This window comes from Humulus lupulus, chromosome 4 (genome assembly GCF_963169125.1).
Source record: "Humulus lupulus chromosome 4, drHumLupu1.1, whole genome shotgun sequence".
In the NCBI taxonomy this organism is placed as follows: domain Eukaryota; kingdom Viridiplantae; phylum Streptophyta; class Magnoliopsida; order Rosales; family Cannabaceae; genus Humulus; species Humulus lupulus.
The window spans coordinates 153,581,337-153,606,421 of record NC_084796.1 but is presented as its reverse complement, the minus strand read 5'-3'; the positions used below and the strand labels follow the sequence as shown (position 1 = coordinate 153,606,421).

General features: G+C 38.8%; 1 protein-coding gene across 2 annotated transcripts in view; it reads right to left on the bottom strand.

Moving 5' to 3' along the window:
• Positions 1–25,085, bottom strand: part of LOC133830908 (DExH-box ATP-dependent RNA helicase DExH3-like) — a 52,947-nt gene that overhangs the window by 6,016 nt on the left and 21,846 nt on the right. For both annotated transcript variants that reach the window (XR_009892268.1, XM_062261024.1), the window contains exons 6-12: positions 19,415–19,603; positions 19,068–19,227; positions 18,176–18,306; positions 17,651–17,824; positions 17,303–17,575; positions 15,264–15,458; positions 10,746–10,949 (exon numbers count right to left, since the gene is read on the bottom strand). Coding sequence is in view for 1 of the 2 variants with exons in the window: in XM_062261024.1 (XP_062117008.1) it covers positions 10,746–10,949; positions 15,264–15,458; positions 17,303–17,575; positions 17,651–17,824; positions 18,176–18,306; positions 19,068–19,227; positions 19,415–19,603 (1,326 nt within the window). In the remaining variant the exon portion in view is untranslated. The remainder of the gene's footprint in view (positions 1–10,745; positions 10,950–15,263; positions 15,459–17,302; positions 17,576–17,650; positions 17,825–18,175; positions 18,307–19,067; positions 19,228–19,414; positions 19,604–25,085) is intronic.

Here is a 25,085-nt window from a genome sequence, read left to right as displayed (position 1 = left end):
TTTACAATATCTTGCTTAAACAATCCCTGAGGAGACGATATTAAAATACTTACTATTATATTACTTGCATGCGATTGTGTACACTTGCACATTAAATATCATAAGAAAATATCGCTAACAATCCTTCTTTAGATACATCAGGATACGATTCACTGCCTTCAGGTGATCAACAGAGGGATTTCCCAGGAATTGACTCACCATACTAACTGCAAAGCTTATATCTGGACGGGTGTGAGTCAGATATATTAGTTTACCTACCAAGCGTTGGTATTGCCCTTTATCAGCCGCCAACTCATCAGTTCGAGGCATCAGCTTGGTATTAGGGTCCATAGGAGTCTCAACTTGCTTGCACCCACTCATGCCTGTTTCTTGCAAGAGATCTAGAACATACTTGCGTTGAGAAACTGAAATCCCTTTATTGCTCCATGCCACCTCCATCCCCAAAAAATACTTCAAGTGTCCCAAGTCTTTGATCTCAAACTGTTCTGACAAGAGGGACTTGAGTCTTCCAACTTCTCCTTCATGATTCCTTGTGAGAACAATATCATCAACATATACAATTAAAACTGTGATTCTTCCATCTATAAAGTGTTTTACAAATAGGGTGTGGTCTGCTTGCGTTTGAGAATACCCATCCTGCGTAAGGACCTTGGTGAATCGATCGAACCAGGCTCTAGGGGACTGTTTAAGTCCATATAAAGCCTTCCTTAGCTTGCAAATCTTCCCTTGTGTATCCTTAGTCTCGAATCCAGCTAGTATATCCATATAGACTTCTTCGATCAAGTCCTCGTTCAGAAAGGCATTCTTGACGACTAGTTGAAATAGTGGCCAATTCAAGTTAGCAGCAATGGACAACAAGACACGAACCGTATTGAGTTTCGCTACAGGGGCAAAAGTCTCCTGATAATCAATCCCATATGATTGAGTGTATCCTTTAGCTACTAAACAAGCTTTGTACTTGTCTACACTTCCATCTGTCTTCTGCTTTACCGAGAATATCCACTTACAGCCCATTGTTCTTTTTCCAGGTGGCAGCTCAGATAATACCCATGTGTCATTCATCTCCAGTGCAATGTATTCTTCTAGAATTGCCTTCTTCCATTCAAAGACCTCTAAGGCTTCATACACAGAATTAGGAATCCTTATTTTGTCCAAGGATGTCACAAATGCTTGGAACTTAGTTGACAGATTTGAGTATGAGATGTAGTTGCACAGAGGATGTTGAGTGCATGATCTAACACCTTTTCTGAGTGCAATAGGCTGATTCAATGTAGGGTCGAGCTGCGGACTAGATTCTACTGTTTCTTGTTGTCTCTCGGGCTCGGCTTGGCTAGAGGAGGCCTCTTGACAGTGCTGAGTTGGTACAGGTTCAAGATTTTTCCTTCTTCCGTAGACTTTGATAGCATCATCAGGAAGGAGGAGATGCTTCGGATAGATAATGGGAGAGGACTGATCTTGCTCGGATGAAGGTGGATGCACATAAGGAATCGATGTATTGGGAAACATCAAAGAAGATGAATTAGACGAATTTCGAGGAACTGATGGGTTTGACTCAAGAAGTGATGCCCACTCCCAATGCTGCAATTCATTAGTACTATTCTCCCCCTGAATTGCAGGATTGGAGTAGTACGGAATATTTTCGAAGAATGTGACATCCATAGTATTGTAAAACTTGTGATTGACGGGAGAGTAACACTTATACCCTTTTTGGTTGGCTGAATATCCGAGGAAGATGCACTTAAGAGCACGAGCATCGAACTTTCCCCGGTTTTGAGAATGAACATGGACAAAAGTGGTACAACCAAAGAGTTTAATCGGGATATTCTACACAAGCCGCGAGGTAGGAAACAAACTTTGTAATACCTGCAAAGGTGAGCAAAACTTGAGAACCCTAGAAGGTAGACGGTTTATCAGATAAGTTGCAGTAAAGAGTGCTTCACCCCAGAATTTTTTAGGTGCACTAGCTTGGAAAAGCAGGGATCGAGCCACCTCAAGAATATGACGATTTTTACGTTCAACGACACCATTTTGTTGAGGTGTATCAACGCATGAACTTTGTTGGACAATACCATGAGATTTGAGGTATGATCCAAGACTTGAATTGCAGAAATCTGTGGCATTGTCTGTTTTTAGGATTTGGATGGTGGCCTTATATTGGGTTTGGACCATGACATGAAAGTTTTGAAATATGTGTTTGGTTTCTGATTTTTCTTTCATTAGGAATGTCCAACTTAATCTAGTGTGATCATCAACCAGCAATAGAAACCATCGAGCACCAGTTAAACTAGGGATACAAAATGACCCCCAAATATCACCATGAATAAGAGTAAAGGGATGACTAGGTTGATATTGCTGAGGTGAATAAGTGTTTCGAGTGTGTTTTGCCAATTGATAGACTTCACAATGAAAGGAATGCAGAATTTTATTGATAAATAAAGAAGGAAACAAATGTTTTAAGTACATAAAATTGGGATGACCTAGACGAAAGTGCCACATCATGATTTCACTTTCTTTATTGGAATGACTGCTAGATTTAAGACTAAGAAAACCGACAGCTTTGTTCGAGGACATGATGCTATCAAGAACGTAGAGGCCCGCACGGGAATCAGCACTGCCAATCATCTTCCTCGTGCTCAAGTCCTGAAAAACACAAGAATCAGCAAGAAATTTAGTTTCACAATTAAGATCATGATTTAGCTTGCTAACAGAGATAAGATTGCAGTCAAGATCCAGCACAAACAACACAGTTTTGAGAATGAGAGTATCTGAGAGGTGGATTGTTCCTGTTCCAACCACTTTGGTGCGAGTACCATTGGTTATACGTACAGTTTGAGGGCTAATACATGCTGAGTAAGTTGAAAAAAGTGATCGGTCACCTATCATGTGATCGGATGCACCCGAGTCTACGATCCAAGACGAGTGCGGGGATATTGTGGCACGAAGTGCTGAAGTACTAGGGATATTGTTCCCATTGCCTCCTTGTGTGTGTTGATATTTGCCCCCTGTATAAGTTGTGGGAGAACCTCTAGTTGTTCCTTTGAGAAAGGAATAGAGTTGTCGGACTGTGATGCATAGCTGAAGCCTGCATTCCCTTTTGCTTCGCGATTGTAATTAGGTTTCCAATTAGGCGGCTTCCCATGTAGCTGCCAACAAGTTTCTTTGAGATGCCCAGGTTTTGGACAATGATCGCACCAAGGACGTCCCTTCCTTGTTCGATTGTCATTGCCATGACGAGAGTTACGGGCAACAACGGCACTGGAGTCATGCTGAGTGTTTTGGACTGCTGCAAGTGCTAGAGTTTCTGGAACCACAGAATTGGACTGCCCCAACATGACACATTTACAACTTTCTTCCCTACGAACTTCGGAGAAGGCTTCACGTAGACTTGGCAGCGGCTTCGTTCCAAGAATTCTTCCTCTTACTTCATCAAGAGATTTGTCGAGTCCCATCAAGAACTTAAAGACTCGCTTAGTCTCCACAATCTTTTTGAAGTATGTACGGTCTTCAGGACACTTCCAGATGTGCGCCTCAAATAGGTCCAGCTGCTGCCAATAGCGAATAAGAGTGGTAAAATAGGCCGTCACATAATTCGCACCTTGATGAAGGTCTTGGAGAGTACTCTCCACATAGAAGAGTTCCGCCGTGTTGTCACTGCTTGAAAAAGTTTCACGCACTGCCTCCCAAATTTCTTTAGCGGTGGTGTACAACAAGAAATTTTCTCCTATTTCGCTTGTCATGGAACTAATCAACCAAGACATGACTAGGTTATTTTCTGCCCTCCAAATTTTGTATTCAACACTGCTTGGATCCGGTTCTGTAGCAGTACCAGTGAGGTATTCATCCTTGCTTCGCCCACTGATGAACATCATCATTAATTGAGACCATTGAAGATAATTATGGCCATTGAGTTTGTGGGTGGTGATAGGGACAGGGTATTTTCTGGGGTTGGAGTGAGACGGGAGGCTGCTGGAACATTGAGAGAGGGATTGGTTGTCTGACGAGAGGAGCTATTAGGAATAGATGATTCCTGAGATGTTTGCTCTGATTCCATCTTGATTAGGAGGACGGAGTAAAGAAAAAAAAAATCGAAATAGGACAAAACCTAGAGCTCTCATACCATGAAGTTTTCTGAGAATTGAAAAGAAAAGCTTCTTTTTTTTTATATTTTCTTATGTGTTGATACACATATATATACACGTACTGTTCAGAGTTTTCCTAGAATAAGAACCTAGAAAATCTCTCCTAATGAGTACAAATATTATGCTATTAATACAAATATTCAGCTATATCCACAAAGTCAAACTAGGAGAAATTAGGAAATCAGTTCCCTAGAAATCAGGGTTATAGTTATGCCTACAGCTCAGCCTAGGTTGTTTTTCTACAGTTATACACAGCTTTGAACGGTGTCATGCCTGCCGAGGAATGGAAAGAAGTATTGTATCAATATTCAACCCAAGATATCCATTTGGCCCACTGATTCAGATGAGAACTCACAAAGCATCTGAGATACGTCTCTAACAGTGATTGATGACTTCAGTTTGCCCATCGGATTGTGAATGGTAGGCAGTGATGCGTTTGTGGGAAGTGCCCTGTAAACGAAAGAGTTCCTTCCAGAAAAGACCCAAGGAAAATCTTATCTCTGTCGGAGATGATAGACCTTGGAATTCCATGGAGCTTGACCACATCCCTCACAAAAACTGCAGCTACTGTAGTTGCAAAAAAAAGATGGCGAAGTGAAATAAAATGGCTATATTTACTCAAACGATCTGCTACCACAAAGATCGTATCAAACCCATTCGATAGTGGCAGTCCCTCAATGAAGTCCATAGAGATATCTTCCCATATTTACATTGGAATGGGCAATGGTTGGAGCAAACCCGCCGGTAATTGAGCCAAATATTTGCTTTGTTGACAAACGGCACACTCTGAAACAAATTTCTGCACATCCTTCCTCATACCCTGCCAATACAAGTCTGAAGCTAGCCACTAGAAAGTTTTGAACACGCCAGAATGGCCTCGCACCTTGCTGCCATGATATTCCTGCAGTAACAAAGGAATGAGTGGAGAAGTCAAAGGCAGAACCAAGCAACCTTTGAATTTCAAACAGCCCTGGTGCACTTGGTACCCCCCACAATCACGACCCAACTGCAGCTCCTGTACAATTTTAGCCAAAGTAGGGTCCGCAGCCACATGGGATTGTAAGTCTAGATGTGGCAGCAAGAGAAGCTTCTTGATGCATGCAAGAATGAGCATCAGTTGCCTTGTTTTCAAGCCCGGATTTGTATTGAATGTCAAAATCATAACCAAGGATTTTTGTAAGCCATTTCTGATGTTCGGAAGCTAATAATCGCTGCTCCAGCAAGTATTTAAGGCTCCTTTGGTCTGTGCGTACCAAAAATTTACGCCCCAACAAATAAGGTCTCCACTTTTGAATAACAAGCACAATGGCCATTAGTTCCCGCTCATAGACTGACTTGGTGCGAGCCCTTAGTGATAAAACTTGACTGAAATAAGAGATTGGGCACTGATTTTGCATTAAGACAGCCGCTAAGTCGGGCCCGAATGCATCTGCCTCAAGAGTAAAAGGAACTGAAAAATATGAAAGAGCTAAAACCGGTACCGAGCACATTGCCTCTCTAAGGCGAAGGAATGCTTCTTGAGCATTGGGTGACCATCCAAAGGCATCCTAGTATAATTGGTTAGTGAGAGGACGAGATATTGTGCCATATCCTTTTACGAACTTACGGTAGTACCCCGTAAGGCTGAGGAACCCACGTAGCTCTTGAAGAGATTTAGGAATTGGCCGAGCAGCCATAGCGGCCAACTTACTTGGATCTGCCGAAACACCATCTGCTGAAATGATATGGCCTAAGTACTCTACGCTAGACTGTCCAAAAAAGCACCTCTTTTGATTAGCGTACAATTGATGCTTGTGCAGCCGCTCCAACACCAACTCTAAATGCTGCAAATGAATCTCAAGAGATGGGTTGTAAATGAGTATAACATCGAAGAATACTTTCACGAACTTACACAAAAAGTCCCCAAAAACCTCATTCATGAGTGCCTGAAAAGTGGTCGGAGTGTTGGTGAGGCCAAAAGGCATCACAAGAAACTCATTGTGACCCTCATGTATACGAACATTGTTTTCTCCACATCCTTCGCTACCACCCTAACCTAATGATAACCCGATTTCAAATCCAATTTGGAGAAAATTTTCGCCCCATGTAACTCATCAATAACTGGTATGGGAAATTTTTCAGCTACCGTTTCCCGATTCAAAGCCCGGTAGTCTACACAAAACTGCCAACTACCGTCTTTCTTCTTAACTAAGAGCATTGGGCTTGAAAACGGACTCGTGCTTGGTTGTATAATCCCGGCCTGCAACATTTCAGCCACTAATCTCTTAATCTCGTCTTTTTGGACCTGGGCATAATGGTATGGACGAACCGAAATAGGACTACTCCCATTCTTCAGTTGAATAGAGTGTTCATGAGCCTGCTGTGGAGGTCATCCTGATGGCATGTCAAAAACAGAGGCATAACGCTACAGCGAAGACGTCACAGGCTGTGGCAAAGACTCAATTTCGGTTGTGGAATTCATCGATAAAGCACCCAAATGCACCCAAAACCCTTGCCCTTCTTGTTGGACCGTATGAAACATGGCCTACAAGGAGATTGGGGACTTGTGGAGACTAGGATCACCTTGTAATGTCACCCAAGAACCCCCCATTTCAAATTTCATAATGTCCTCCAATTGACTTGCATATTACCCAAAGTCACCAACCATTTAATCCCCAAAATTACATCTGCACAACCCAACTCCAAGGGAAGAAAATCGGTAACCACCTGCAATGCTCCCAAATCCAATTCGACCAGTCCACAAACTGTCCAGAAATGCCATCCGTATGAACCTTACCCCTGTTCCAAGTAAGACCCCACAAGTAGTTGCAGTAATAGGTAGGTTAGTTGCCGAAACAATGTCCACAAAGATGAAGTTGTGGGTTGCCCCACTATCAAAAAGAACTGTCACTGGCTGTTGCCCAATTTTTCCTGCCAATTTCATGGTGTGAGTCGAAGAGATGCCCACCAATGAGTTCAATGAGTGGCTAATTGCTCCTCATTGAAACTTTCCATTGAAGAATCCGGGGTGGGAGGAGGAGAATCCACAGGTGTTGTTTCTTCATCCATCATCAACATCACTTGGAGAGACTTTTGCTCACATTCATGGCCACAGTGATACTTCTTGTCACACTTAAAGAAAACTCCTCTTGCTTTCTTATCTTGATATTCAGCCTCACTTAGTCGCCGCATTGGAGGAGTTTTACTCGAGCTTGAACTAACGGAGGGGGAGGTGGTGGTCGATGAAGTTGTGATTTTTGGCACAAATGGGCTGTAGGTATATCGAGGTGGTGAAATGAGGCTGAGACTAGGTTTAGCCGAAAGCCCTTTTGGACTTTAGCCTGTTGACAACAAAATCTGGCCCTCTTCTATACGTTGGGTTGTATCCATGATATGGACCAGGCCGAAGGCTGCAAAATAAGAAGTGGGCCTTTGATCTCTTTCAATCCTTTGATGAAACTCCCCTCAAGAATGAGCTCCAGCACATCGGGAACACGGGAAGCCAACGTCTCCCAACAGACTTTGTATTCCTTCACAGTCGAGTCTTGTTGAACTGAAAGGAGCTCCTCTGACCCTACTGTGCGAAAACGCAAAAGTAGTAAATTCTTCAAAGCCGCCTCCAACATGTGGGCTTCGGTCAGCTTGTTCAAGAGGAAGTATCTCTTGGCTCGGAAGACCCGAGTCTGTGTTCTCTCCATAAAACAAAGGCAATTCCATTCTGCTCAAACACGAGAGGAGAGTTGGGATTTAACGTAGACGGCGGTGCCGGTGACGATGCGATTTCTCCTTCCACCGCCTTGCGTTGGCAGTCAGCACTAGCAACAATGCTCTTGACAACTGGTCGACCCATCGCCTGAAACAATTGAGTTATATGCCCAACCACAAATTCCAGCTTCTTCTCGATCCCAGGAATTCTTTGAACATCCGATTTCATCGACTCCAACTCCTTTGGTATGTGCTGAAACTCAAATCTCACCTCTGTAAGCTCACGCCTCACGTCCGATTGAATAGCTTTCATCCGTTCATCCAATACCTCCAATTGAGCATCCTTCTTTGGTCCCATAGTAGAAAAATGGCTCCGATATCACTTTGACAGGAACTTCCCTGCAGAAAGAGTTTGAATACAGAATAGATATAGAAAGTGGGAATAAAATCTGTATGTGGAAAAAAATTAGATTATTTAGATAAATTCCTATTTTGGAATTATTCTTGTAAAGTTGACTATATATTAGCCTTTCTATTCTTCAATAAAATCAAATTAGAAGAATTAATCCCAAAACAACTACAGACCCCAAGTACTACTAATCCCAATTTTAGTTTTGAATCCGAGCCTATCTTAGAAATAGCACCAACAAACATTGATTCAGATCTCAACCTTCCTATTGCCATAAGAAAAGGGATTTGAACATGTACTAAATACCCTATTGCCAAATATATTTCCTATAACCAACTATCTGAAACTCAGAGAGCATTTACTACAAATATTTCAGACCTTGTCATGCCTAGAAACATATAGGAAGCATTAGAGGAACCGGTTTGGAAATTGGCAGTGTTGGAAAAAATGAATGTCTTAAAAAAATAATACTTGGGAGATTGTTGAGCTTCCTGAGGAGAAAAAGGTTGTAGGTTGCAAGTGGGTTTTTTTTAGTAAAAAACAAAGCTGATGGGAGTGTTGACAGGTATAAAGCAAGGCTTGTTGCAAAAGGTTTCACTCAAACCTATGGAATAGATTGCCAAGAAACATTTACTCCGGCAGCAAAAATAAACTCCATTTGAGTGCTACTCTCCCTTGCAGTGAATTCTAATTGGCCTTTACATCAATTAGATGTAAAAAAAAAAATACATTTCTTTATGTAGATCTAGTAGAAGAGGTATTTATGAGTCCTCCACCTGGTTTTGAGAAGAATTTTGAAGGTGGAAAAGTGTACAAACTGAAGAAGTCCTTGTATGAACTTAAACAGTCTCCGAGAGCCTGGTTCAAGCATTTCGGAAGAGTGATAAAACACAATGGATACACTCAAAGTCAAGTTGATCATACTATGTTTTATAAACATTCAAAGGAAGGTAGAGTTGCTATCTTAATTGTTTATGTAGATGATATTGTGCTAACAGGGAGTGATCATTGTGAACTAAAGGCACTAAAGAAGAGGTTGGCTGAAGAATTTGAAATCAAGGACTTGGGTGCATTAAAATACTTTCTTGGAATGGAATTTGCTAGGTCCAAAGAAGGTATCTTTGTAAATCAGCGCAAATATGTTCTTGATCTCTCTTAATGAGACAGGTTTGCTATGTTGTAAGCCCGCTGAAACACCAGTTGAACCCAACGAAAAATTGCAGCCCGCTCAAGTAGAGAATGTAAAGGACCGGGAGTGTTATCAAAGACTGGCTAGAAGACTGATTTACCTATCTCGCATGCGTCCAGATATAGCATTCTCAATGAGTTTGGTGAGTCAATTCATGCATTCTCCTGGACTGAAGCATTTCAAAGCCATTTACAGAATTCTGAGATACTTAAAGGGAACACCTGGGAAAGGGCTCATGTTCAAACCGCGGGGTCATCTACAAATTGAGACCTATACAAATGCTAATTGGGTTGGTAGTGTAGTGGAATCTTAGGTAACTTAGTGGCATGGCAGAGTAAAAAACAGAGTGTGGTTGCTATAAGCAATGTTGAAGCAGAATTTAGAGCTGTAGCTCATGGTATATGTGAGTTTTTGTGGATAAGAAGGCTACTTGAAGAATTGAAGGTATCACAGTCATCTCCTATGAAGTTGTACTGTGATAACAAAGCTGCTATCTCAATTGCACACAATCCAGTTTTGCATGATCGTATAAAACATGTGGAAGTGGATAAGCATTTTAGCAAGGAGAAAATAGAGGATAGTTTAGTATGTATGATTTATATTTCTATTGAACAAGTAGCAGATATATTCACAAAAGGATTGTTTAAAAAGCAGTTTGATTTTTTGAACAGCAACCTGGCTATGGAAGATATTTTTAAACTAGCTTAAGGGGGAGTGTAAAAAAAAATCAGATTATTTAGATAAATTCCTAGTTTAGAATTATTCTTGTAATACTGTCAAATATTTCCCAATATTTGACAGCTATTCTTATTTTAGGAAACTAATTAGTAGGCTGATTCTTTTCTGTACACTAGTGATTTGATTCACATGGTTTGGGTAACCATATACTTGTATAAATATATGTTTATTGAATAGAACTAATATACAAGATTTTTCTATATTATTTGTGACTGTATGTATTGATAATTCCAGGAGTTCGAGAGCCTGGTCTCTCCCAAACGGCTACAGCCAAACAAAATACTCAACAACCCTCACAATAATCCTCCCACGCTCTTATCCTATTACTCGGGTGTATACCCATTACCTACACCTCACATACAGTAAAGCACTACCGACATAACTAACCCTTGCTTTACCCTTAGTTGCTGACCTGGCCTCCACTTGGCTTGCTTTGCCTCTTCTTGCATAAACGTAAGTGAGAGGAGGCTTATCAAGAACATATATTTCAAGGTAATTTAATGATATACACAACAGTAGTGATAAATGAATAGAATTATTCAACAGTTGGTAGATTTTGAAAATAAAATTCTAAACTGAAACATACTGATAAAGGTTCTGGAGGTTGCAGAGCCTTAGATAGAAACTCTGAAATACTTCCAAGTCGTAAGCTCTTGATTTGCAAACACAACGACTGCAATGGTGTTCTCAAAAGCTCTGGGAGCTGGTAATCAGAAAACGCATCATATACACATCTTGGATATAGATGGTAACACTCACCTGGCTGAACACGACCAGCTCTTCCCCTTCTCTACAAAACAGAAATATTATTTTGGTATGTTCAGTTCATATTTTCTTCTTTGTTTAAAAAAGAGACAGAGGTCAAAGACTGTCCTCTCAATAACATTGAGAGCCCTCACTTATGGCAGAGGAATACCGTAGTAACAAAAAATATAAAGCAAGGCCAAGAAAACACACAACGACCCCCCACTCCCCAAAATCTGTTACAGCCACAAACTACCCCACTCCCTACAAAGATCCAAAAAAGAAACCCCCTCAAAACCCCTTGATCTATACACCCAAGTGGCAACCCAGAACTTGATCTTATATCAGATATTATACAATAGAAAAAACCAAGAAGCCACAGAGAAAATTCAGATGGACAACACAAACAGAACTGAGAAATGGTTGATCAATTAAAATTTAATGATTGCTATACAAATTGGTGGGCTTTTTTTTATAGCAAACTTTCAATTTTAGAGGAGAAAAGAGAGGAAAGAAAAGTTTGAAGAGCAAAGTGGGAAGAAAAAAGAAATAAAAAATGTTTGTTTGGTTGGAAAGAAAAGAGGATGGAAAAACAATTAGTGGGGCCCACCAATTTGAATTCTTCCAAAATTGGAGAGAAAATTTTTACAATGTATATCTAAATTAAATAACTTATTTACCCTTTTTTCATTCAAAATTATTACAATTGTAAACTCACTTTCTTGATACTTTCTTTCCTTCCTCCATACCAAAAAAGATAAGAGAAATACATTTTCTTTTCAATCTCTTCTACTTCTTCTATCTTTCCATTTTCCTTTCCTCTATACCAAACATCGGGTGAGTAAAAATAAATAAATTTCAATGAAAGTTACTCCAACTGCAACATTGTTAGCAAAGATTTTGGAAAATAATATATTTTGATTAACAATATATTTTTTAATATGCAGCAAGGTATAATTTGCTATATGAAACCAATCAATGCAACCTCATTTCTGGAGTGGGAAAAAAAACCATATCCAGTTTTCATTAAATTGTCCTTTAACTTACTTGGTCCAATTTCAAAGAGGTTCCAATCTGTATTAGGCTGGATAGATTTCTCTTTTCAAATTGGTGAGCAGAGCAATTTCAGTTCGTGAGACAATCTTTGGAGATAAGAGCGGTTTCAGATCATTGCCCAGTGGCTCTAGACACAATAACAACAAATTGGGGCCAGCTCCTTTTCGATTCGATAATTCATGGCTACATAAAATGTCTTTCAAGACTGGTTTGGTTAAATGGTGGAGCGAGGCGCAAGTTTCAGGCTGGTTTGGCTTTCGATTTATGCAGAAACTGTCTTTTGTTAAGGAAAACTTGCGATAGTGGAACTACTTATCTATGGGGAACAAAAAGAGTATAAAACAAGCTTTGGAAAGGAAAATTCAGGAGCTGGATCGTTTTAAAGCTGGCAGTTCTTGGAATCATGTTCTAAAAGAAGAAAGGGAGAAAGTGAAAGGGGAGTGGCTGCAATTGGTGTTCGAGAAAGAGCAAGCTTTAAGGCTTAGAACAAAGTTCAAAGGGCAAAGGATGGTGACGAAAATACCAGGCTGTTTCAGTCTTTTAAATGCAAGAAAGTCAAAAAAATTCATTTTAGAAATAGAAAAAGAAAAGGAGTATCTTAGAGGCAGGAGCAGTTATTGAAGATGAGATTATTGGCTTCTGTAGGTCTTTGTATAGATCTAGTCAGAGCTCCTTCAGGAGTTTTGATGAATTAGAGTGGAATGTGATCTCTCAGTTCTTGTCTGATTGGCTTGAGAGGCTTTTACAGGAAGAAGAAATCAGAAATGCAATAGCCGATGTAAAGGAGATAAGGCCCCAGGACTTAATGGATCTACTATTACATTTTATAAAGAAAATTGGGATATAGTTAAAGGATAGTTGATGGAAGATTTTGAGGAATTTGCAAGAAGTGGAATTATAAATGGTTTCACTAATATCACTTACATTTGTTTGATACCCAAAAAGGTGAATTCTTTGTAGAGTGAAAGACTTTAGACCAATAAGTTTGCTGACAAGCCTTTACAAGATCATAACAAAGGTGTTGTCCTTGAGGTTAAAGGAGGTTTTGAGTAAGACAATAGCAGAAAATCAGAGTGCCTTTTTGGCTGAAAGGAAAATTTTAGATGTTGTTTTGGTTGCTAATGAGGTAGTAGAAGACTAGGCAATGCAAAAAGGAAAAACTGATTCTTAGAGTTGATTTTGAAAAAGCCTACGATCTAGTGGAATGGAGATTTTTAGATTTTGTTTTGGAACAAAAGAATTTTGGAAGGAAATGGAGAAAATGGGTAGCCGGGTGCTTGTCTTTTGTTTCTTATTCTACCTTCATTAATGGAAGGCCAAGGGGAAAGTTTAGGGGTTATAGGGATTTAAGACAAGGTGATGGCTAGAGGACAAGGCGAAGGAAGCTAACTTGCTACATGGATTTAGAGTGGGGAAAGAGAAGTTTGAAGTTAGTCATCTTCTGTTTGCAGATGATTTTTTTTTCTAGAAGCAAAAGAGGAATACCTAGAGAACTTGGTGAAGATTCTTCAAGCATGCAGTGCCCTTTTGGGTCTCAAGATTAACATTAATAAGAGTAATTTGTTGGGATTGAATGCGGAGGAGTCATGGTTATTGACAAAGGCAAATGAGATAGGGTGTGCTATGGTTAATTGGCTTTTGAAGTATTTGGGGATGCCTATGGGAGATAATCTAAGGAATATCAAATTTTGGGAACCAATAAGAAACAAAGTTTACAAAAGACTTCAAGGGTGGAAAAATGCTCACTTGTCTAAAGGAGGAGATTAACTCTAATTCAACCAGTGTTGTCATCATTGCCAATTTATTACTTATCGTTATTCCAAACTCCAATTTCAGTTGTGGAAAATTTAAAGAGATTAATGAGAAATTTTCTTTGGGGAGGAGGGGATTTGGGGGAAGGTGATCACTTGACTTCTTGGGAAACAGTGTGCAAACCAAAAGTAAAGGAGAATTAGGCGTTGGGAATTTGTTACTATGGAATCAGTCACTTTTGATGAAGTGGCTGTGGAGGTTTCCTAAAGAAAATGATTCCTTACGTTATAAGGTGACCAAGAGTATATATGGCCTTCAAGCAAATAAGTGGAATTCAAATTTGGGCAATATCAAGACTCATCGAAATCCATGGAAAGGAATAGTATCTTGTTGTGAAAAAATTTTGAGTTTGGTGGCGTTCAAAGTGGGAAATGGTAGAAATATAAGGTTTTGGGAAGATGCTGGGTTGGTTCGGAGTCTTTAGTGGTAGTTCCTCGTCTGTATAGGATTTGTTCTAAAAGTTCCATTGTATTTCAGATTTTCAGGAAAGGGATGAGGAACAAATCAGTTGGAATTTTCACTTTTTCAGAACTTTAAATGATAGGGAGATGGACGAGGTTCTTCTGCTATTACAAAGGGTGGATAGTAGAAATTAGTGCAATTTGCTGGAAGATTGCAGGGTTTGGAGGAGCGTTAGTTCAGAGATGTTTTCGTGTAAAGCAGCATTCGACACCCTCATATATGATATTGCAGCTGGGACACTTCGGTGGGCTTCTTCCCTTCGGAAATTATTGTACATCTTTTTTATAGCAGGTAATCTGGGTAAGGTAAATGTTCTTGAGGTAATACAGAGATATAGACCATATATGGCTCTGTCTCCGGGTTGTTGTGCATTATGTAAAAGCAATAATGAGTCTGTCAACCATCTTTTTCTGCAATTTTCTGCTTCGTTGCAGACTTGGTTTAGGCTTTTAAAGGAGTTTAATCTTTTTTGGTGCATTCCAGCTCACTGTGAGAAAGTTTTACTATTTCAGATTAAAGGAAGTCAAGATAAACAGAAGAGTGGGCAATAGGCAGTGGCTGCTGTCCTTTGGGTTTTATGGTTGGAAAGGAATAACAGAAATTTTGAAGATGAGGAAAGTGACGACTCTGTGGGATAATATTAGGCTATAAGTTGCTCTATGGCTGCATAGTGATAGGAATTTCAAAGATGCTCCTTTCTCGTCTTGGTTGCAAGATTGGAGTTTTTTGTTGTAATTTTTTCTGTTTTTGTTCAGGAAAGGATTTTATTTGTATTTTATTTTATTTGGCTCTGTCTTCGGTGTACAACTTCTGTACTCTTTCTTTTTGTATTTGATACTTTTTGATTAATTCAAGTACTGTTGTTTCATTTCAAAAAAAAAAAAAAAACCTTCATTAATATATGAGTGCTGCAGAGATGAAAGAGAAAAAACAGAACTCATAGAACAAATCAAACTGGCAAAGGATCAAATATAATTTTGTAACCAGAAAAAAAAATAATCAAAATTTTACAGAAGTCTTAGTGTCTTACTTGGCGTGCAGCAGCCTTTGAAATCCAGGATGGAAGCAAACAAGGGGTGTTATTTAGTGCATCATATGATGTCTCTTTTGCTTTTCCACAGTCAACAACAAAAACTACATCATTAATAGTGATGCTAGTCTCAGCCATGTTCGTAGCGAGTACAATTTTCCTCACTCCATCTTCTGGCTTATCAAATATTAATTTCTGTTTGCAAACATTTAATAGCAATACAGAAATATTTATATTAGTAAACGTATACTACCATTCAAATCCAAACCTTTGATGACATAAAATATACACCTAGCTAAAATCTTTAATGGCTAAAGTTATTTATACTATGGAGAGATAATGGAGACAATAATAAGATAAAATTTATTGATTACGTTTGAACCTTTTTCTGGGACAAAAACCAGAAACATTTATTATTGAAAAGAACAAGAATATAAGAAAGAATAAGATAAGGTATCCTACAAAAAAAGGCACAAAATACACTCTGAAAACAAAAGCGACAAGTATTTTTCCTTGATAACAAAAGAAACAATGAAAAATCTGAACAAAGAGTTTTTTTTAACCAAAAATAATTATAGAAAGCAGAAAGTCTTTTTAAAATTGGCAGCTTAAGCCTGAAGTGAAGCAAAGAACTTAATTTTCTCTCACAAAGAAAACAAATTGAGCTCTTTTTCATCAAATTTTTCGATTGTTTATTTCACAACCAAATGACTCAGGAACACCCAAGTAATATCTGCTTCATTCAACAGTATATACAAAAGAGCACTAGACTAGCCACACTAATATGCAGGAATAAGCAATCCAGTGTTTCACAATCCTCCTTGCACATCACACACGACAAGGTACAAAGGTATTGCCAGTGTTACCAAACTGCTATGTCACAATAAACGGTTTTTGGCTAAACTCAAGGAAAAGAAAAGAATGACACTAGGTAAAGTCTTGAACCACTAGTTCAATTGCAATGTAGCAGAATTGTTGAGTTGTTAGACTAGACTAATTGTTGAGTTATTTGTTGTAAATGTCGTTGCTTCTTGGGAATTCTATGTTTCCAATGTCTGTAGCTAATAAAGTTAAAATTTCTTAACAAAACTTTCAATTGTTACAGAAAATATATATATTTTAAAAAAAATTAATGTTGCAGAAAAGTAACATGTGTTATCCTTAATCCATGGATATTACAATTAATTTACAATGACTCTAGGTTTGGCTCAACTTTTTGCATGACATGGCCACAGTTAAACCAGTGTAGGAAAGGTATATCTCTTCACAACACACAAATAACTATTCCACACAAGAATCTAGCAATGCAGAGGAGTATCATGCCCTCACAGAAAGTACAATTGCCCCTCCCTTTCAATGTTTTAATAATTTACGCTTAAATCCTAATCCATATTAAACTGGCAAAGTTGAAAACAAAATAATTTCCAGATACATCTAACAGAAACCATAAAAAAAATATAAAAGAGTTCTACAAGTGCATTCCTCCTAACAAAACTGCAACTGTGAGAAAAGACTAACTCATTCAAAACTAACAAAAGATTCTATAAAAAAATGAGAATTTGCATTACCATGACTCTAATCCCTCTGCTCCAGTAACAGAATTTCTGTCTCGTTTATTAGGCAAATTTGTTGAAAAATTGAATCCATCAAGTGTTGAAAAAAAAAAGTCTTTACTTATGGTAACAAGAATGCTCCAAAAACTTTTATTCAAATTATCTGTACATTCAAGACAGAGAGCAAGCCTCAAGACCAAACCTCAGAAACAAATGCCATGGCCAGCTTAGAACTAAGCAATTACTTTGACTAAATCGCATATACACCTAGATACAGCTAAAACACAGAATAACATGTTGACGAAGGGAAAAAACATGCTACACCAAATCTCATTTACGCCACACATATCAGCATATTCTTGTCAAAATGATGCTGGTATATTTGAAAAGTTCAAATCATTCAAGAGTTTTATAAATCAAATCAGCAATAATATAATTACTTGCATTGAGTAAGTAAATCAATAATTATGTAAATATTAAAATCACCTGTTCAGAGCTGGGCATCGAACCATGACATGCTAGCAGCAATACCCTGCTAGGATCTCCCAAGAGAGGATGCGACTGAAGCTGATCCTTTAAAGAGTTAATGTCATCCCAGCCAGTCATAAAAACTAAAATAGCACCAGACCTTTCTTTCCGGATAATGTGACAAAGCACACACTCGATAAGGTTAAATCCAATTGAGTCAGGATTCCAACAAGATAAAGACTCCCGAGTCTTTGGATTATACTCCCTAAAATCAGCAGCTTCAAGTGCATCCTGCTCACAAGCATATAAACAATTATACCTAAGGGCCGAAAACAAAAAACTATCCAAGTGTACAATTTATTATACCTCAACCGAAGACGCAATCTGACTCTTTCTTTTTCTTACAGACTGAGCTTGCTTTTGCATTTTCCACGACTTTTCTTGCCCATAATCATCAATTTGATTATATTGAGTTAACTGATATCCTGTAATTTCCAAAATGTTCTCCAGAAAATGTGCTCGAACTGGGTATGTAAAACCCTGAGAAATATGACAAACATCCCCATACAACAAGTTCAATATTCTTTGTATTAATTCATTTCATGACAATCGAAATTTGATGGGGAAAGAGGATTGAAATCAACAAAAAGTCCTAAGTTGGGGCTATCTGCCACACACAGAAAGACCGCCAGGGAAATGATAACTTTGAAAGAGAAAAAAACAATTACAAAGAAACAAAAAGAAAGCAAGTCTTGGGTATTGAAGGTACTCTGCTTTCTACCATAATATTATAATTGGGAACTTCACCAGTCACCACTATAACTCATTCATTGAGTCATAAATCCCTAAATACACAATTACAAAAAATGGAATAAAAATCTTAAAACTTACAGGAATATGCATTGTTGGAGCCCCACCAAAGAAAGAAGAGAAAAGGTCAGCATTTAGAGTTGCACTCATCAAAATTAATCTCAGCTCTGGTCGGCGAGGAAGAAGTTCTTTCAGAACAATAAGAAGAAAATCTGGAAAATTAAAAAATTATAGTAAAAAATCACATGTGAAGAAATACCAGTACACAAAAACCTTAAGGTGTTGTTTGTTAGGAGCAACGAAGGTGAACTAGAAACGAGAATAAGAATAGAAATAGGAAAGGAGTGGAAAAAAATTTAATAAGAGTAAAAAATATACATAAAAAAATTTCAAAAAAATAAATAATATATTGTACATTGGAATAACCTTTTTCTTCCGAAGAAATACCAGTACACAAAAACCTAAGGTGTTGTTTGTTAGGAGCAACGTGGGTGAACTAGAAAGGAGAATAAGAAATGAGTAGAATAAAATTTAATAAGAGTAAATAAAATACATAAAAAAAATTCAAAAATTAAATATTTATATCCTACATTGGATTGGAACCTTTTTCTTCCAAAGAAATACCAGTACACAAAAACCTTGAGGTGTTGTTTGTTAGGAGCAACGAAGGTGAACCAGAAACAAGAATAAGAATAGAAATAGGAAAAGAGTGGAATAAAATTTAATAAGAGTGTAAAAAATACATAAAAAATTCGTAAAAGTAATATATATATATATATGTATATTGTACATTGGAATAACCTTTTTCTTTCATTTTTGGAAGAAATATCCATTCCACCAAAATGGTGAAAAAACTATTCTACTAGAATGACATTCTAATTCCTTAGATTGAAACCAAACAATGGAATGAAAATAGATTATTTTACATTCCTTTCTCTACAACCAAACATGACATAAATGAATTCTAAAATACCTTCATTCATCCCACGTTCATGAATCTCATCAACAATAACATGTGTAACACCTCTCAAGGTTCTATCAACAAGCAATCTCCTCAACAATATGCCAGTTGTGCAGAAAAGAAGTCGAGTGTCCCTGCCTTTCATTCCTTCCAGACGAACTTTATAACCCACCTTTTTCAAGAGAGAAAAAATATAATATATATTTGATAAGAACTTATATAACATATATACATATGTATATATATATATAAAAAAAACATAGAATATAAACAAAAGTAAACCATAAGCAAACAAAAAAAGCCAATAAAACTTTGGGAACAGAATCTGTTATATTTTTAAAGGAGATTACAAAACTCACAGATTCCCCCAGTGTCTCTCCCCTTTCTGCAGCAACTCTTTCAGAAACAGACATGGCTGATATCCGCCGGGGTTGTGTACATATAATATTACAGAAAGCTCCGCGAGCAGCTTCAATCTCAGATTCTAAAATGTACTGAGGAAGTTGTGTAGTTTTACCACAACCAGTTTCACCTGAAACGACAACAACCTACCCAAAACAAAATCAGTAAGAGCTTTTTTTATTTTGTACGGATTTAGCCACATTTCAGCTACACTCACACTTCACAGACCTAACAATTGCACAATAAAATGAAACCCCTTACTAAGACCTACATGTTTGAGATGTTGATTTACTTAGTTAACAAGAAAAATAACCAATCTCAGAAAACATTTGGTTATGCGAAATGACAGAAAGAAGAGAACCTCTAATAAAGATGATGAAAACAAATAACCAAATGCTAAATAGGGTTGATAATCATTACTTGGAGACCCAAAATAAGTCCCCTCCATTGAAAAGGGATTATTCTCACACAAAACACAGAGGTCAAAATGGCTATAATCTAAAAAAGAAGAATCACTACCAAATCTGTCCTTCTAACCTTCTCCACAAGCCTCCCCAAAATATCCACTACCAAAGTAAATAGAAATGGAGATAAAGAATCTCATTGATTACAACTGAATAAGAAACTGACTTCAAGCAACCCATAACCCACTTCCTCCCAAAATTCTTCTTCTCCATGACAAAGTCTAGAAACTTCCACTCCACATAATCGTACGCCATTTCAAAATCCACTTTACATACCACCCCCTTTCTTTTTCAAGCGTATGTATTTCCCTACCACTTCATTGGCAATCAATGCAACATCCATTATTTGTCTTCCCAACACGAAACCACATTGGGTTTCTGAGATTATATCACTCAAAACATCTCTTAATCTCATGAAAAGGGCTTTGCATATGACTTTGAAAAGACCTGTTACCAAACTAATTGGCCTAAAGTCTTTAATCTCACAAGAATTGACTTTTTAAGGAATGAGACAAATGTACATCTCATTAGTAATTCAATTCACCACCCCACTCTCTTCGAATTAAGAAAATACCTTGACCAAATCTTCTTTAATTATCTCCCAATTTCCTTGAAAAAAGCTACTGTAAAACCGTCTGTGTAACGACCCAAAATTACTAATAAGGCTTAAGAGGCCTTGATTAGTGTGCCGGAAGGAATAACTGGATTATGTGTGATTTAAATAATTAAATGCATGATTATGAGTATTAGTATGCATATAGGCCCTGATTAGGTTATAAAGGCATACTCGTAATTTTTGCCCGTTGAGGACATAAATGTAAATATTTGTGATAAATTATTGAGATCACATTATTATGTGGATATATCTGCATCTTGTGATACGAGGCGATCCTAGTGAGCGGTTTGGCGAAAAAGTCACAGTGGGGATTTACCTCCGGACTCGTTCAAATTTTGGATCAGAAGGATAAAGTACTACGAAATAAGACGATTCATCTGGTTAAAGTGTTATGGAGGAGGCGACCTGGGAGCTTGAGTCAGCGATGCAAGATCAGTATCACGAGTTATTCAGGTAAATTTCGATGAAGAAATTCTCATTAGGAGGGGATAGTTGTAACGACCCAAAATTACTAATAAGGCTTAAGAGGCCTTGATTAGTGTGTCAACAGTTTAGCGGAAAAGTCACGATGGGGATTTATACCCGACTCGTGGGAGCTGGGGGTATTTCTGAGAATTTAGGAAATATATTGGAGGCTATTTGATATTGAGGAGTAAAATTGGTGATTGGTTAGGTGTCGAGATGCAAGCGGTAATTATTAGGGACACTCGAGGAATTAGCGGGAATTGGGAATTAATGACCAAAATGTCCTTAGAATGTTTAAAGGCTTGGTTATAATTGGGAGGGCAATATGGTCTTTTGGTGTTTAAAAACAAGGATAAGTATTAATCTGCCTTTTTGCACTTAGTAGGATTTGTAGAACATAGTGGAAGCTGAAAGAAAGAAAAGAAGAAGGAAAACAGGGGCTCTTTCTCTCTCTTGGTTTAGGCCATCCTTCACCATTTCTTGAGGAGTTTTGGAGCTGCAATTCAAAGGAGGCTTAGGCTAAGTGTAAAGCCCCAAATTCTCCGATGCATTTAACGGTGTGAACAGTAGGCCGGGAGGGTCATACTTGCTTAATTGTATTATTAATTGATTAAATGCATGTATATGTTGATTATATTATGATATGATGTGAAATGCATGCATGTGAGTCCATACTTCTTTATACAGGGGTGTGATGGTAATTTGGCCCGTTGAGGGTAAATTGATTATTTGTTCGCATGTCGGTGATATAATTTGAGACCACATTATGATGTGGGTTTGTTCGAGCCATTTGGTATGAGACGATCAAAGAAATGTTAAACGTCGGTTTGGTCATAACAGGCTTAAGCTCGGGGCTCGGGGTGTTTTAATGGTTAGAGTGTTACCGGGTATTAAAGGGTAACGGGATGTGAAATATTGGAGTTTGAGAATATTGAGATTAGCGGGAAAAGGGAAGCGTTAATTATGATTAACGGTGTAGGTGGAAAATGTCAAAATTGCCCTTAAGTTGGTTTTAGAGCCTTGAATGACCTAGGGGCATTTAGGTCATTTGGCTAGGATATATGTGGTTTTAGAAGGCTGTGGAAACCGTTCAAAACAGAGCAAAAACAGAGAGTCTTCTTCTTCCTTCCCGTACATCATTTCCTCTCTATCATTCTTTGAGGTTTTTGGTCCCAAGTTGAGGTGGCAAGTTAGGGAATCAAAGCTTGGAGGTTGTGGTCTTAGTTCATCATCTTAAGAGGGTTCAAAACCAGTTGGAGGTAAGGAATTGTCTTTGAATTTCAGGTTATACTCTGTTTTTGTTTATAGTTTTCAATTCATGTTTTTGATGTGGGAAGCATGAATCAAAGGAGGTTTTTGTGTTAGCTTGATTGGGGTTTGATGAGAGTGAGTTAAGGGTGTTGATAGGGGGTTGAATTGGGTGTTTGGAAGAGGTTTAAAGTTGGTTTGAGAGGCTGGTTTTAAGGGTAAAACGCAGGGGCAATTCTGAGTTCGCGTGCTGGTTTTGGGCTGAACTGGGCTGGGTGCCGCGGCACAGCTTTTGCGTGCTGCGGCCCACGCGCGTCTGGCAGATGGAGCTTAGAGGCGTGCCGCGGCACAGCTTTTTGGGGCCGCGGCCCATAGGCCAAATTTTGTTAAAAATGGTTTTTAGCTTAGGGATTCAAACCATGGGCCTCGGGGTTGGACCTAGTACCCGGTTAGGTAGTATTTGAGGTCTCGGGGGCTGGGATTTGGTTTGGGCATCCTCAGTTTTCACTTTTTATTGATGAATCCTACATTTTGGTTATGACCAGGTAACCGCTAAAGGACCAAAAAGTCGATCGTTCTCAGGGTTGTTCTTTTGTTCGTTCTTGCTCGAACCAGAGGTAAGAAAACTGCACCCCAAGTGTAACATGCATGGATATTCCTGAGGCATGTTGAATGTGAGAATATGGACATGGATTGAACATAGAATGCTTAGCATATGTTGCTCATTTGTGCATGGCACTGACTTATTAGTCAGGTTTGGCAAGGGTGCTAGTATCACTGTGAAGCTGTGACTTGTTAGTCAGGTTCGGCAGTGGTATTGGGCATTGATCACGATGAACTGACTTATTAGTCAGGACGGCCTTGGCGTGTGTCACGCAGGCTAGTAAGATTGGATCTAATCGATTATTAGCATTGAATGACTCAAAGAGCATTAATGCCAGACCGACCCCGAGGGTCGATGAATGAAATAAGCGCTTGGAGGCTAGTGGCTTACTCAGCAGCCACTCTCCCACTTGAATTAGTGACATGCATGGCAGTAACTCAGTGCGGTTTACCAGAACCCGTTGAAGGCTAGTGGCTTACCCATCAGCCACTCTTCCATCTGAATTAGTGACTCGCTTGTCAGTCACTCAGTGTGGTGTATCAGGACCTCATGTGGTGTTCACTCATTTGTTTGAAAGCTTTATGCTCAGTGTGATTATAACGATAATCATTTGATAATGTTTATATAAAGTGTTATGTTTTCTTGCTGGGCCTTGGCTCATGGGTGCTATGTGGTGCAGGTAAAGGGAAAGAGAAGCTCACCTAGCCTTGAGTGGAAAGCTGATGTGGTGGTGTGTACATATGCAGCCGCTTGACCACCACGGTCAAGGTGTTCTCAGAGGATTTAGGGGGTTTACCCTATTTTTGCCGCTTAGGTCGGCGGGTTTGTAACTTTACAACAGTAGTGACCTTTTGTACTGAGAACAGCTTGTAAACGTTTTGTTTAGCTCTGCAGAGCAGTTGTAATAAAATCTCCATTTCCTTTTTACTGGTTTTATACCTTAACCTGTTAATTACACTTAGAGCACATTTTTGACCAAAGGACTCAGGTAGTGAGTCAAATTTCCGGTCCACCGTTCACCGTAACGGTTCTGGGGTAGCCAGGGCGTTACACTAAGGCTTAGCACTTGGATCCTTGGTGAAGCTAGGAAGTTCCACTGGAATTAAGCTCAATTGAGGTAAGGTCTAAAGAATTCTGATAAGTTTTCTGGATTTTGTTGAGGTGATTTCTAAGCTTGAGTTTTGGATGGAAGTTAGGGGAATTGAGCTTGAAGAATTGAGGAGCTAAAGGCTAAAAGGGCATAGAGATAACCTAAGGTCGAATTTCCCCATTGAAGGTAACAATTTCTGGCTTTGAGGTCTTGAATTTTTGAGTTTGTGGTTGAGTTCTTGAATTCTAAGTTCAATGCTTGTGTTTCTTTGTTTGATGATGCATGTGGTTAGAATTGAGGTTGTTGGGCCATGTGGGGTGAGATGTAGTGAATGGTAAGCTTGTTTTGAAGTGTAGTTGAGATTTGGAGGTGTTCTAGGGGGTTTTGGCTCGAGGAAATTTGAAGGAAAAAAACAGAGGTTGAAGTCTGCTGCTTGTAGCGCTGTAGCGCTAGCCTTGGAGCGCTACAACGCTATGATGGCTTCCTGGGGGGCTTTTGGCTCTGCTTGTAACGCTGTAGCGCCCAATCTGTGGCGCTGTAGCGCTACCCTACCTTCAGAAGTAGATTTTTGGGTTATTTCTTAGGGATTTTGCCCGGGGGCTCGGGGTTTGATTCCACCACCCCGTTTGGTGGAATTAGGGCTTCCCGAGGGCTTGGGATTGGTCCTGAGGTTAGGTTTTGGAATTGAAGTTTAGTGATGATTCTAATTTATGGCTGTGACTAGGTGTACGCTAGGGCTCGGACGGGATCGTGCTTGAAGGATCGTGCTCTGAGTTTAGGCTTTCTTTTCCAGTAGCCATGGTGAAAGTGATGCGTGAAAAGATGAACAGAGGAGAAGGGCTGGTACGATTTTGAGAAAGAATGAGTGGAAAGAGGCTCGTGCGATTAGGGCAGAAAAGAAAGAGAAGGAAAAAAAAAATATTGCGATTAAAAACCACCCCTCTCTGATACCATCTTTACGATCTCCGCCAAGAAGATACTACAGTCACACAATATTTTAACACTCTTGCTCGTTTTTGGCATCAATTGGACCTATTTGAAACCTATTCTTGGAAGTGTACAGATGATACTACTCTATACCGAAGTATTGTAGAGAAAAGGAGAACTTTCAAATTTCTTCATGGTCTCAATAAGGAACTTG